The 12,947-nt window shown below is 36.9% G+C and overlaps 1 protein-coding gene across 1 annotated transcript in view; it reads left to right on the top strand.

Annotated features, from left to right (window-relative positions):
* LOC148943361 (beta-1,3-galactosyltransferase 1-like) overlaps positions 1–10,752 on the top strand; it is a 42,335-nt gene extending 31,583 nt beyond the window's left edge. The window contains exon 4 of the mRNA XM_089101381.1: positions 6,106–10,752. Within this exon, the coding sequence (XP_088957507.1) occupies positions 6,106–7,076 (971 nt within the window). The 3' untranslated portion in view covers positions 7,077–10,752. The remainder of the gene's footprint in view (positions 1–6,105) is intronic.
* The last annotated feature ends 2,195 nt before the right edge of the window (positions 10,753–12,947 follow it).

Here is a 12,947-nt window from a genome sequence, read left to right as displayed (position 1 = left end):
CTTGAACTAATCTTATTTTTCCACCTTTTCCACCAGTGGAGAGTTTTATGGCAGTTGTTTTGGGAAACCAAAAACAAAGTGATTATAGGGCAATCAGGCCCCTCCCACGCCCCTTTTCACTGCCCTTGCCCTGAAGAGATCTTACCAAAATTTAAAGATAAGCATTTTGTTCAACATAGCTGAATGAGCCTCCTCCTAAGTTTATGCGAACAGTTCTTCCATATGAAATACGTCTAGAAAAAATTAAATTAAATGTTAAATCATTGAAGCCTTATGGCTTTTTAGTAGAGGCAACGGTATAGTGTTGCAACAGATACAATTGTGTTCCATGTACTTGCTATTTTGGTTTTTTTTTGTTTTTTTTTTGTACTTACTACGTTTTTTTTGTTTTTTTTTTGGTGTTTGTGTGTAGTTAAGACTTAGACAGGGAGCAAGGAATAAATTTAATTTTGCATCCCTGGTAAATTCTAATTTCCGCAGCTTGAACTTATCTTATTTTTCCACCAATGGAGAGTTTTATGATAGTCATTTTGGGAAACCAAAAACAAACTGATTATAGGACAGTCAGGCCCCTCCCACGCCTCTTTTCACTGTCCTCCCTTCAAAGACACCCGATCAAATTTCAAGATAGCCATTTTGTTCAACATAGCTAAAAAGTCCAATAACTATCCCTCTGGGGATGACAAGACCCCCAATAACTCTTGGGTAACGGCTGTAGTTTATACAATTTGTTCGTTGTTTACATACGGGATTTGTGATTTGGAAAGGGGGGGGGCATATTTGATTCTTGGTTTTCAAAAAGGGTAAGGGTATTAAGGTGAAGCTCTTATGGAATCTTAAGGGGAGTTTCGAGCTGAATCAAAACATACTATGTTCATGTAGCCTGTAAAAAGGGCATGCCAGCAATATCTCAGAAATGGTTTAGGGTACTAAGTTGAAACCTATAGGATACGATCAAGGGAATGATCAACCGTCCAAAATGGAAACTGTGCATGCTGCTACTACTCTGACTATACTACAACTACTAAAGTTAAGGATAATAAGGTAAAAATTTCAGGAAATGTTGATGGGGAAGTTGAACTAAATCAAAACGGTGTGTGTATGCAGGTACAAAAGGGTGTAACAGCAATACCTTATGAACGGCTTTGAGCATTATGTTGGAACTTTGATGTATGTTGATGGGGATATTGGACTAACCAAAAGGTACTATGTTTAATCTACATGGTTGTGAATACACACTTTTGACTGCTTGTGATTAACTTGCGTAGCTCAACTGTATCCTTGTTTAATAAAATGTTTCGGGAAAAAAATTTAAAAACTTTTTCGCATGCTGACCACTGGTCTGAGTAGCGCAGATACCGATCTCCTGAATTTATGCCTTAGGCTGGGAGTGTAATGCGTCGTTGGGGGGGGGCAAATTATCCGACGCTTTCCGTGTTTTTCCCGGCTTCTCCAGGTACCCATTAGAGCTGGGTTGACTCTGGTTGGGCTTATAGAGTCGCGCCATTCACCCTCGTTCCCAACACTAAATTCAATATCTTCCATTTTCTTCTAGTTTAGACAGTAGAAAATTATCAAAATTGCAAAAAATTGCAAAATTGTCGAATATTGTAAAAATTGTCTGTTTTGGTGCATTTGGTAAAAAAAATAACTCATCCGTACCTAACTAAAGGCAAAATATCAATCCACTGGAAAACTCATTCGTTATTAATTTATAAGGAATGAGAAAAAGAAACGCGGGAACATTTTCCACAAAGACGTTGTATTTTTTAAGGAATAGTTAGAATATATGCAAGAAAAAAAAAACGCTTCTTTTTTCCCCAAATTTCTACAGATACCCGTTTTGAGGTAGGTCATCTCTGGCTGAGCTTACAGAGTCACGCCATTGCCCCCCCCCTCTTCCAAACCAATTAACCAGTGACAACGGGACTTGAACCCTCGACACCAGGACTATTTCAGAAAAGAAAATGGAGTCTTCTTGATTTTGAGCTTTGGTTCTCCTCCCTCAAGAAAGATTCTCGAGTTTTATCCTATATTTTCCCGAAGCAAGATAGGAATGACGTGTCTGTGCTCAAAATTTGATTTTCTCTTTTCAGATTGAAGCATATTAAATAAAAAACTTTTTACTTTTTAAAAATATCTAATATTTTTTATACATATTTCTAATATCTTTATTTTTATCTAACTGTTTACTCTAGTTTTTAAATATCTTAATTTTTCTATAAAAAATAAAACAATACTTATTTAAATTTTTATTCCACTTCTATCTAACATTAAATATTTTCAATTTCTTTATAAAGAACGAAAAAAAAATACATATCTAAATTTTACTCTTAAACCTATATTTTTACTCGAATTTTCTGAGAATCCTTTTTTTCAACCGTATTTGGAATTAGATTTTCCTGGCACCTTTTTTTACTCTTTTTGTTTTGGGAGGACACGCCAGTATGGCCTATATGACCTCAGTAGATACCAGGAAATGGAGACTCTGGGAATTTTACCTGAAAATGGTCAATGATCAACTAATACAGTTAATGATAATAAGAATGTATTTGACACTACAAGGTATTTGAAACTCAGGGTGTTTTTTGACAGTTAAAAAAAAGTTAGGAAGAATAGGAAGATAAGTCTGCGAACCAAGATTAGAATATTGGAAGCTGCAATGATGATAGTGGTCAAATATGGTTCTGAAACTTGGACGCTCCAAAAAGCGGACGAAGATTTGTTAGATGTTTTCCAAAGGAATTCCTTACGGACTGTTCTGGATACCCAGCTGACTGACCATATTTCAAACAGTAGGCCTGTACGAAAAGTGTGGTTCAATGCCACTTTCTAAGGCTATAATGAGAGAAGGGTTGAGATGGTTAGGGCATGTTCTGCGGATGAAGGATGACAGATTACCGGAGATTGTCCTTTTCGGCCAACCGTCTAGGGCTAAACGGCAAGCTGGTCGTCTGCGGTTTGGATGGGAGGGTGTCGCAAAGATATATTTAAGGGAAATGGAAACTTCCTGGAAGGGTTTAAAAACAGAGACTTTGAATAGACTGGGATAGAGGAGGAGCATGCGTAGCTGTGTTGGCCTCAGGCAGCTTGGTGCTGCGGTGAGTTGTTAGTAGTTAACACTACAAGATTAGGTATCATTTTCAACAAAAATGATTACACAAATACAATACAGCAATCCCTACAAAGGATGCCTTGCCTGTAAAGGAGAAGAAAGATACAGATTATTTAAAGACGTACTCATAAACTGTAAAAAAAAGGTAAATTGAAAAAAGAGATGTATATTGGGAGAGGGAGAGTGTGTGTGTTTTCAGCGACTTATAAGAATTTGTTCAGGTCACTCAAAAAAACTGGACTGGATCATATGGAACCTAAACAAATGACAATATCATTAAAGGGAAAAAAATAATGACTAAATTGTATAAAAACCGAACATACTTTGTAAGGTGTTTGAATGTGCCAAACGAGTGGCGATCTCACTCAAATCAGAAAAAAGTATTCCATATAATATGTCACGCAACAAAAGCATTCAAATCAGATCTTACTGCTGGACTTAGCAAAATTTGTAGATTTAAGGGTTATGGCCGACCAGATACAAAGAATTAAATAAAACGAAATGACCTGGGAAGACCGCCTTGGAGCCAAAGAAAAGATATATGTACTGGAAACAATATACGGTTTTTCAACATCAAATAGCGGTTTAGCTGCTGAACGATTCGTCTTCTGGATTTGATCTGTGGCTGTATATAAATGTTATTTGTTTAAGAAAAGAAGGGAGAGTAAACGTCTATATAACTGGACAATAAGAAATGTAAGACTAAATTGAATTGTGAAAGAGGATTTTGTATTTAATGTGTATAGTTGTTTTAATTTCCATGTTTTACCGATTTTAGTTGTGGGTTTTGAAATTTTATTCTATTTTAAGTCAAAGCTCTTGCTGAAAAAAAAAGAAAAAAATGTTTCTTAAGCTAAATATGGTTGAAAGAATTCGGGTATTTATTGATACTTCTGCTGCTACTACTTCTAAATACTTACTGAAGCACCAAGCTGCTTACACCAAAGCTGCTGCATACAATCCTCCTCTTCTCCGTTCTCTTCAAAGCTTCGATCTTTACCCCCCCCCCCTCTCATGAAGTTCCAATTTAATTGGCACTTAAATACTAAGTAACTCTATTGGTACTTCAAGTACCCAGTTATTTTACGTAAGTATTAACTAGTTAGTTTACTTCACAACATTTGTACGAGTAGTTAAGTATTTTCGTAAACATGCTCTGTACTCAAGTACCTCTTCAAGTACAAGCATTCGAAATGCTTAATATGTCATGATATAGTATCTATTAGCACTAGAAAGTAAAGGTAAAGAATACGGCATTGGATTTATAGTCCCACCAGCAGTCCTGATCTCCGTGTCATGACCCTTCAGCCAGGAAGGGCAATGGGAGGCGGGGGCCAGCCATCCTCTGCCTCTGCACACCCTTCCTGTTTACGTTCCTCAGATTTCTCCAGGTACCTATTTAGAGCTGGGTCGAATCTGGCTGAGTTTATAGAGTCACGGTACTGACCCCTGTTCCAAACCAAATAACCAGCGACACCAGGACTCGAACCTCTGTCATCGTGGACAAAGGGTTTCAAGTCTAGCATGCTAACCACTTGGCTATAAGCGATAACTTATAGCCAATCACAGTGATTCTGGCTGAGCTTACAGCCACGCCACTGACCCCTGTTCCAAACCAAATCACCAGCGACACCAAGACTCGAACCTCTGTCTTCGGAGTTTCAAGTCTAGCGTGCTAACCACTTGGCTATAAGCGATAACTTATAGCCAATCACCGTGATTCTGGCTGAGCTTACAGCCACGCCACTGACCCCTGTTCCAAACCAAATAACCAGCGACACCAGGACTCGAACCTCTGTCATCGTGGACAAAGGATTTCAAGTCTAGCGTGCTAACCACTTGGCTATAAGCGATAACTTATAGCCAATCACAGTGATTCTGGCTGAGCTTACAGCCACGCCACTGACCCCTGTTCCAAACCAACTAACGTGCAACACCAGGATTCGAACCCCTGTCCTCGCGGACAAAGGATTTCAAGTCTAGCATGCTAACCACTTGGCTATAAGCGATAACTTATAGCCAATCACAGTGATTCTGGCTGAGCTTACAGCCACGCCACTGACCCCTGTTCCAAACCAAATAACCAGCGACACCAGGACTCGAACCCCTGTCCATCACGGACAAAGGATATCAAGTCTAGTGTGGCAACAAGTTGGCTAGGACGCCTAAGACTAAAAGCCTTGATAAAATACTGAAATATCACTGGAAATATGTACCAAAAAGAGAAACTTTCTTAGAAGTAGGTACGATTCTGTTGCTAGGTTGATGTTGACCCCCCACTCCTATAAAAGAAATAAAAGGTGTCTGTAGATGTGCTCATGCTCTGGAGGACTTAGTCTTTTTTCAATCAGTTATGCTAATTTTGCTTTTATCATGTTCTCCTTGTTTTGGTTGGTAATATGTATATAACCCATACCAACCGAAATTGAAATGTTACTAGGAATTTACTTTACAGGTACATGGTAATCTTATTGTGATTAACCGTCCAAGACAAATAATAAATTGTTAGTTCACTTCATAGTACATCTATAGCCGTAATCGTTACATAAAAATTCTTACGTTTAGAAATCCAAAACGCTTTGTAAGAGAGAGGAATAAAGAAGCTATTCTCGTCAAAAATCGCTACAAAATATACAGCTTTTGAACATGTTGGAACAAGTTCATCATTTTTTAGTGTCATTTTTGGGCTTGACGAAATTATTGGTTTGCAAGATAGAAAAATAGCCAGTTTTGTAGCTTTTCTTCTCAGAACCATAATGGTAATAGTTAGCTTTATATTAGTGGTCTGGTTTCCCTTTCTGAATGTAGCTAATTCTTACCAAATGGCCAATATCGTTGTGACAGATTTCTTCTAAACGCGAATGCAAATAGAAATCGAAGCCAGCTGCACCTGCAAGCTCTAGCTCTCTCTTACCTTTCTCCCTTTTTTCCTTCTCTTTCCCTGTCCTTTCATATTTTGCTACACTTACCAGTTTTTTTGTTTATTCCAGAGACCATTCAATTTCCCTGGAATGTTAACCAAAGTCGTGACGTAAGCACCTATATAATGCCCCAGAATAACACAGCCATTATTCCCAATGAACATTTATGTAAGACAGCGCTGCCGTACATACTAGTCATTGTCCCATCTGCCGTTGACGAAGTTGATGCCCGTTTAGCTATTCGTGACACGTGGGGATCTGCTTTTAAAAATTCTAGCTACAATGGACACAACATAGTTTTAGCTTTCATTGTTGGGAGACCTTTAAATTCTAGTCTTGAAAGCCGAATTATTGCCGAGAACAATGCTTTTAATGACATTATACAAGAAGACTTTATTGATACATACCAAAATCTTACTCTCAAGTCAGTTATGCTTTTGAAATGGGCCGATACATATTGCAAAGGAGCTGAATTTGTGTTAAAAGTTGATGATGATGTCTATTTGGATTTAGACAACCTATTGAATTTATTGAACATGTACGGGAAGAAAAGGCTAATTGGTGGCAGCTTGTTTTGTAATGCAGCTCCAATTCGTTCCCCGTCCTCAAAATGGTACTGTCCTAAACATATTTTTCCAGGCTCTGTGTATCCTCCCTATGTGTCAGGCACTACATATGTCATGAGCGGGGATATAATTCATAGCCTCTACGAAACCGCGTTATCCACACCCTTAGTGCACTTGGAAGATGTATTTTTAACGGGTATTGTAGCTCAGAAATTAAATATTTCCCCCGTTCATTTTAGTTTATTTAATCACGGTAAAGTGGAGCTCAAAGCTTGTGAATATAAAAAGCATGTTACTGTGCATGATGTGCAACCTTCTGAGATGAGATTTATATGGAGTGAATCACGGCTATCTGCCGTTAGTTGTACGACTCCTGATTTTAAAAAGATGAAAGTTGCTGGGTGCAGTAAAGGTGTTTCTAAATTGACAAAGTTAAAAGCCATTAAAAAACATCGAAGTGTGATTAGAAAGTAGTGTGATTAGCACAAATTATCTGAGTTTACCAGTGTTTCACCTGCCTTGTCTTTATAAAATTTGCGTTTAGATTAGCTTTTGAAAGATTTTGACGTAATGCAAAGATTGTATTTTTTCACTGCCTTTTTTTATTTGCTGTTGATTTGTTTTGTTTTTTGTATCAGAAGGTTTTTATACTGTCTACACGATGGGCCTTAAAGCTACGGTCTAAGGGTTGCCTCCTTCTCCTATCATCTTAACCAAGACAATCTGTAAACCTTGTAAAAAATGGCTAAACTTTCTGAATCTCGAAGAATAATTTTTTCGCCTACTCCTGGATACTAAGAGTAATTTTGTGGCATCCGTGGCTTGAAAAAATGGCTTTTTCTATTCTTTGGGCTCTTACAGCTCGTTGTATGCTAATTACGTCTATAAGTTTACGATAACATATACTCCAAAATTACAATTTTTTTGTGCAAGACGCGGGCTGTGAACTAAAAGCCTGATTTAAAATGGATGATACTACTCCCACTAGTCTAAATAGATTTTCAGTATGTTTAAATTCATATGGTAGGCTGCTTGTTCTTACTTTTTTTCTCATTTGCAGACTTCTTTTTTCATTTGAAGACTTTTTTATAAACGGGAGCTTTCAATGTCAAAGATATTTTTCTAAAACAGAAAATTTTCATTTCACAGACAACTGGTCATTATTTACGGTTGAAAAACTCAAGTTGCGCCTTTTTTGCTTTCCTGTGATACTTATATTATAAGTGTGATACTGCTTTTATGGTTTTAAAGTTTAAAGACTTCATAAAGAAGTTGTCACCAAAGTTTCCCCTAAATTAGATTATTGCCACTTATATATTGGTTTAGATGTTAAATCCAGGGTTTTTAATACAGACCAGGGTTGGTCTTTGCTTTCTTTCTTTGCATATGTTAGGAAACTCCATGAAAGAAAATTGGTTTCTGACTCCAATGCATATAATTTAGTTTAAGTACGAGTCGATTTGTCTAGCTTCAAATGTCACCTAAAATGTCAAAATCTCGTCAAAGTGTTCAAATGTCTCGTCTCTTAAACTAGACTTTCCTTTATTCCTTCCCTCGTAGGTGGCTCATGTGCAGAATTCTTTTTTTGGGGGGGAGGGAAGACAAGTGTCGACCTTTCCCCTTTGAAAAAAGTTCCAGTAATATAAAGAGCTCCATCTATATATATATGCTTGGCTCATAGACATGGTTTTGCCGGCTTGTGACTTTGCTTGTATTTACAATATCCATTTGGGAAGCGTGGCAAGTTTTATTGCCTCACGTAATAAATGTCGAATGTTTTTTACTTTGAAAATTTGCTAACAATATTATGGAAATAATGTCTTTTCAAAGCAAAGTAAAAAAACGATATTGTTCAGATTTAAAACGAGCAGAAATAAAGTCGTAAATAATTCAAACTGAAGACAAAGAGGTATTTCCGTCGACAGACTTGTAAAAACTGAAACAAATATAAATTAAAACAAGAAATAAATTAATTTTGAAATTGCTTAATTTATGTAAAAAGGTTAATTTGTTTTTGTTTTAATTTATGTTCGTTTCAGCTGTTATTGGTCAACAGAAAATTTCTCTTTGCATTAATTCTAAAATCTACTTAAAAATATTTTCAATATTCTAACTTCAGAAAATTATTGACAAAAGATAAAAATTCAAGCTTAACAATAACAAAAAATTAGGTTGAATGAAATACAACAATGAAAAACAAAAATCAAAATGAATATTCAAGTTAAACTTAAAACATAGTGAAATTAACACATACAAAAAGAGTAGGTCTAGCGTCTCCTTAAATAACTAGACTATAGACTTAATTTTACGACTTAATTTATTCTTATTCTAGGTTTTATTGATTTCGCTTTTTATTAATTTTTGGAAAAACTCATTTTAAAACTAATTTCTGTTTGTTCTTAATTGAAATAATTTTATGCATTAAAAAAATACTATAAACGTTTGGGTGGCTAGTAAAATATGCTAAAGTTTTTTTGCCCATGGGCTGAGAGTCTCTGCACCCAGGCATAACTTTGTTTTCAAATTAGAGTTTCCTTGGTCCAGGGACTTGCGGGTGTAAGTTTCAATCTGTTTTGAAAAAAAGAACCTTTTTGGGGCTTCATTTTCAGTGAACGAATTTTCCTTTCAATTTAAACATGTGCAGGGTCCCTTTGATCCAAGGACTTGATTTCCCCTTTAAAACAAACTTCAGTTTTATATTACAATCTCTAAGCTAATTACAAAAGTTTTGGCCTTTTTCCAAGGTCCTGTTTTTAATGGAGCTATGATCGTGGTCAATATATATGTTTATTAGGACTCGTTTTACCCAGCCACTTATGGGTGTAGGTTTTAAACCAACCTGGGACAAACGAAAATGTTGGCCCATTATCAGACACCCTATCCCTTCCGAAAAAATTTGAGATCCCATTCGTCCAAGAAACGATCAATGAAAGTTACGAGCCGGCCGGGCAGCCAAGATCTAACACGCCCACCTTTCTTTGTAATATGAACCAAGCCTCTGAACGATGAGCTACTTGAATGATTCAGGGCCCTTGCATATGGAGCTGCTTCTATTTTAATTCCCGGATGTATCTTTATTGGCACTTTCAATCATTCTTAGAAAGATGGCTGTCTGGAAATTTGGATCCGATAGCATGGGGGAATCTGCTACTACTAATCTTGGAAGTGATAATTTTTTTCACTGTTTGCAGCTAAGTCCCTTACAGCATCTCATAGTTATCTATGTACTTGACAAAATTTTTGTGAAATAATTGCCTTTGTTCCCCCTCATTAAAAAAAACTTCCCTTTCACCCCTATTTTTTTCACCAACATTTACTTTTGTTTCACTGAAAATGTTAAGGGTTTTCCTTCAATTCATTAAATTTCAGTGCGAAAGTATTCATCAACACCGGTCTAAATTTGGTCTTAACGTCAAATTTCTTGTGTCAACTACATTAGAGCAAAATGTCACCCATGTAATTCTCCCTCCCCCCCCAGCCATTGGATTAAAAACTTTATTTGATTGGATTGTGCTTGCGCAGTTTTTATGGGTCGAAAGGGATTGAAGAACAATCAGTCTCCCTATTTTATCAGTTTGCAGCCCCTGGCGTAGTGGCATAAATTTATTTAATTATTCATTATTCACATATAGGTTTTAGTAGAAAGGCATGTGTGTTTGGTCTTTGCAGGAAAATCATGGAGATCGTTTTCTAGGCCAAGATGTCTCAGAATGGCCCCAAGAAGATAATCTGTAAAAGACTTTTGCACCTGCGTGCATCAAAAGACATTGCGTTCAACCATGTTTTTGAAAAATTCCGTATAAAACCAATCTGTGAACAATATGGGTCCTTTTGTATAATTTCAGGCCTATGCGTAGGATGTCATGTCATCCCTGGATGAATATTTATTCTTATTTCGGCTATTCAAAAAAAAATGAGAAAACGACTACCCTTTTGAGAATTTTGATGCGATGATATGGGTGGAGCTGGTTCCTCTCTCATCACTTTTGGTCCTTGAAAAAGACTTTCAAGGAAAAATCAGATACGTATGGGACACACTTTACTCCCTACCAAGTTAACGCTTGTTCGTTCACAATAATTTATTTTTGTTGTTGAGTTGAAATTATTAGTCAAATATGGTTCCTAGAAGAGCGAAATTGTATTTAGCGAATAAAATATTATTTTGAAAATTTTGCGTCTTTATTTGCAGATAGAACTAACGATGAAGTATTTTTTTCTTTTTATTGCCGCAATTTCAAAAAAGGAGATATAAAGGTATTGTCTGTGACTAAAGCATTGGCATTGTTTTAGAGGGCTACTCCGGGAAGGTCCTCCCCCTATTTTTGTACCCACCTCCCTTATAGTCCAATGCACATTCTACATTATTGCGTATCACACTGGTGTCCTTAAGATCTGAAAGAGTGTCAACGCGATTCTCTTTGGAAGATTATTCTTAGCTGACCAATCATAGACCATTTTACGTTCTTATACTAAATAGTTTATGTTATGGAATGGCAATCAAAAACAGCCTTAAATTTGCAAAGAAGAGTCTGAATGTACCGCTAAATAGTCTAAATATAAGGAAATAGGCCTTCACACGCTTGTTTTCATTATAGCATATACGTTGTAGTATATTCATACCCTTCTTTTCCCATTCCCAGTTTTTGCACTCTTATCCAAGGTATATATATAACTAATAAGAGTGTGAACTGGAACTATTGCCGACAAAAACCACCAGCGCCATCTAGCCTCTGGCGACGCTTGGTATTTTTTTAGTGTAATAATATGAATAATTAATTTAGTCAGGGTAATTGGTCAAACTAGGCTAGTGATAAGTGTCTGATGTCAGCCCCTGACAGAAAAATTATTACAGAGCTTAAAAAATGCTAAGTGTCGCCAAATGCTGTATGGCGTTGATAGTTTGTGTATTTCGGCACTAGTACCAGCACCCACTCTTATAAGTTTTTCATACTCTTTGTTTTTGTCCTGATTAAGTTCAGGGTCGCAATGTTCGGATTTAATAGTCATGTCTTATTGAAGTATTCAGGATAAAATACTGTCGATCATAGGCAGCGCAATAGCGCTGCCTGCGTAAAGAACGATGTTGGCACAATGTATGGTTTTTTTTCGGTTTTAGACCAGGGCACTTCCTATCGAAAGAGTTATGGTAGAAACTCCGAAAAGGGCTTATTCGATTGGAAATTTGAGTGGCTTGTGCCTTTTTTAATAGTTGAAAGTCATTGGAAGGCAACTAACACCCCTTCCAGCCCCACCGTTTCTCCAAACATATCCAATCAAAATTTTGAGATAGCCATTTTGTTCAACGTAGTTGATTTCCACATGGAAATTATGTTTTTGAGGAGGACACTCCCCCCACAGCCCTCAGGGCAAGGGTTGTAATTAATGCCCTGAGGGCATATAAGGTTTTCTTTGAAACCGTTTTCGTAGAAACTTAAAAAAGGGCTTATTTAATTTGAAATTGAAAGGACTAGTGCCCTTTTTAATAGGCGACAGTGACTGGAGGGCAACTAACCCCCCTCTCACGCCGACAATGTCCCCAAACACATTCACTCGAAACTTTGAGATAGGAATTTCGTTCAACGTAGTTGAAAATCCTGGAAATTAGGTCATTGAGGATGACAGAGCCCTCAGGGCGAGGGTTGTAAGTTTTACCCTGTGGCATATAAGGTTTTTATAGAAAGCGTTGTCGTAAAAACTTCAAAAAGGGCTCATTAAACTGAAAATTAAAATGGCTAGTGCCTTTTTTAATGGTTGAAAGTGATTGGAGGGTACGTAACCTTCCTCTGACGACGACCATTTCTCCAAACACATGCAATCAAAATTTTGAGATATCCATTTTGTTCAACGCAGTTGAAAGCTTTGGAAATTAGGTCTTTGAGGATGATAACCCCCTTAGGGCAAGGGTTGCAAGTTATGCCCTGGGGGCATATAAGGTTTTTTTTAAAAGCGTTGTCGTAGAAACTTCAAAAAGGGCTCATTTGACTGGAAACTGAAAGGGCTAGTGCTCTTTTTAATAGTCGAAAGTGATTGGAGGGCAGCTAACCCCCTCTCACAACGATGCCCAGTGGGTAATTAAAGTGTTTATGGAAGGGATATTTTTTTAACTTTAGAAGAGGCTCAGTCTTTCTCCCTGAAAAAGACTATGTCAATATAAAACGAACAGAAATTAATTTAAAAAAATAGAATCAAATAATCTACCAAGCATACAACTACCACAAACCAGTATCAGTAATTGAATGAAGCCCGAAAGAACTAGATACGGAAATAAATAAAAGACTCAAGCATAAAACGAGCATAATTTAATATGAGCAAGTCTCAAAACCCCATGCTTTCTAAAAGCCAGAA

Source organism: Artemia sp. Qi Xiang Cuo, chromosome 15 (assembly GCF_049724085.1).
Source record: "Artemia sp. Qi Xiang Cuo chromosome 15, ASM4972408v1, whole genome shotgun sequence".
NCBI lineage: Eukaryota > Metazoa > Arthropoda > Branchiopoda > Anostraca > Artemiidae > Artemia > Artemia sp. Qi Xiang Cuo.
Note: the sequence above shows the minus strand (reverse complement) of the source record. Positions and strands in the feature narration are given on the sequence as shown.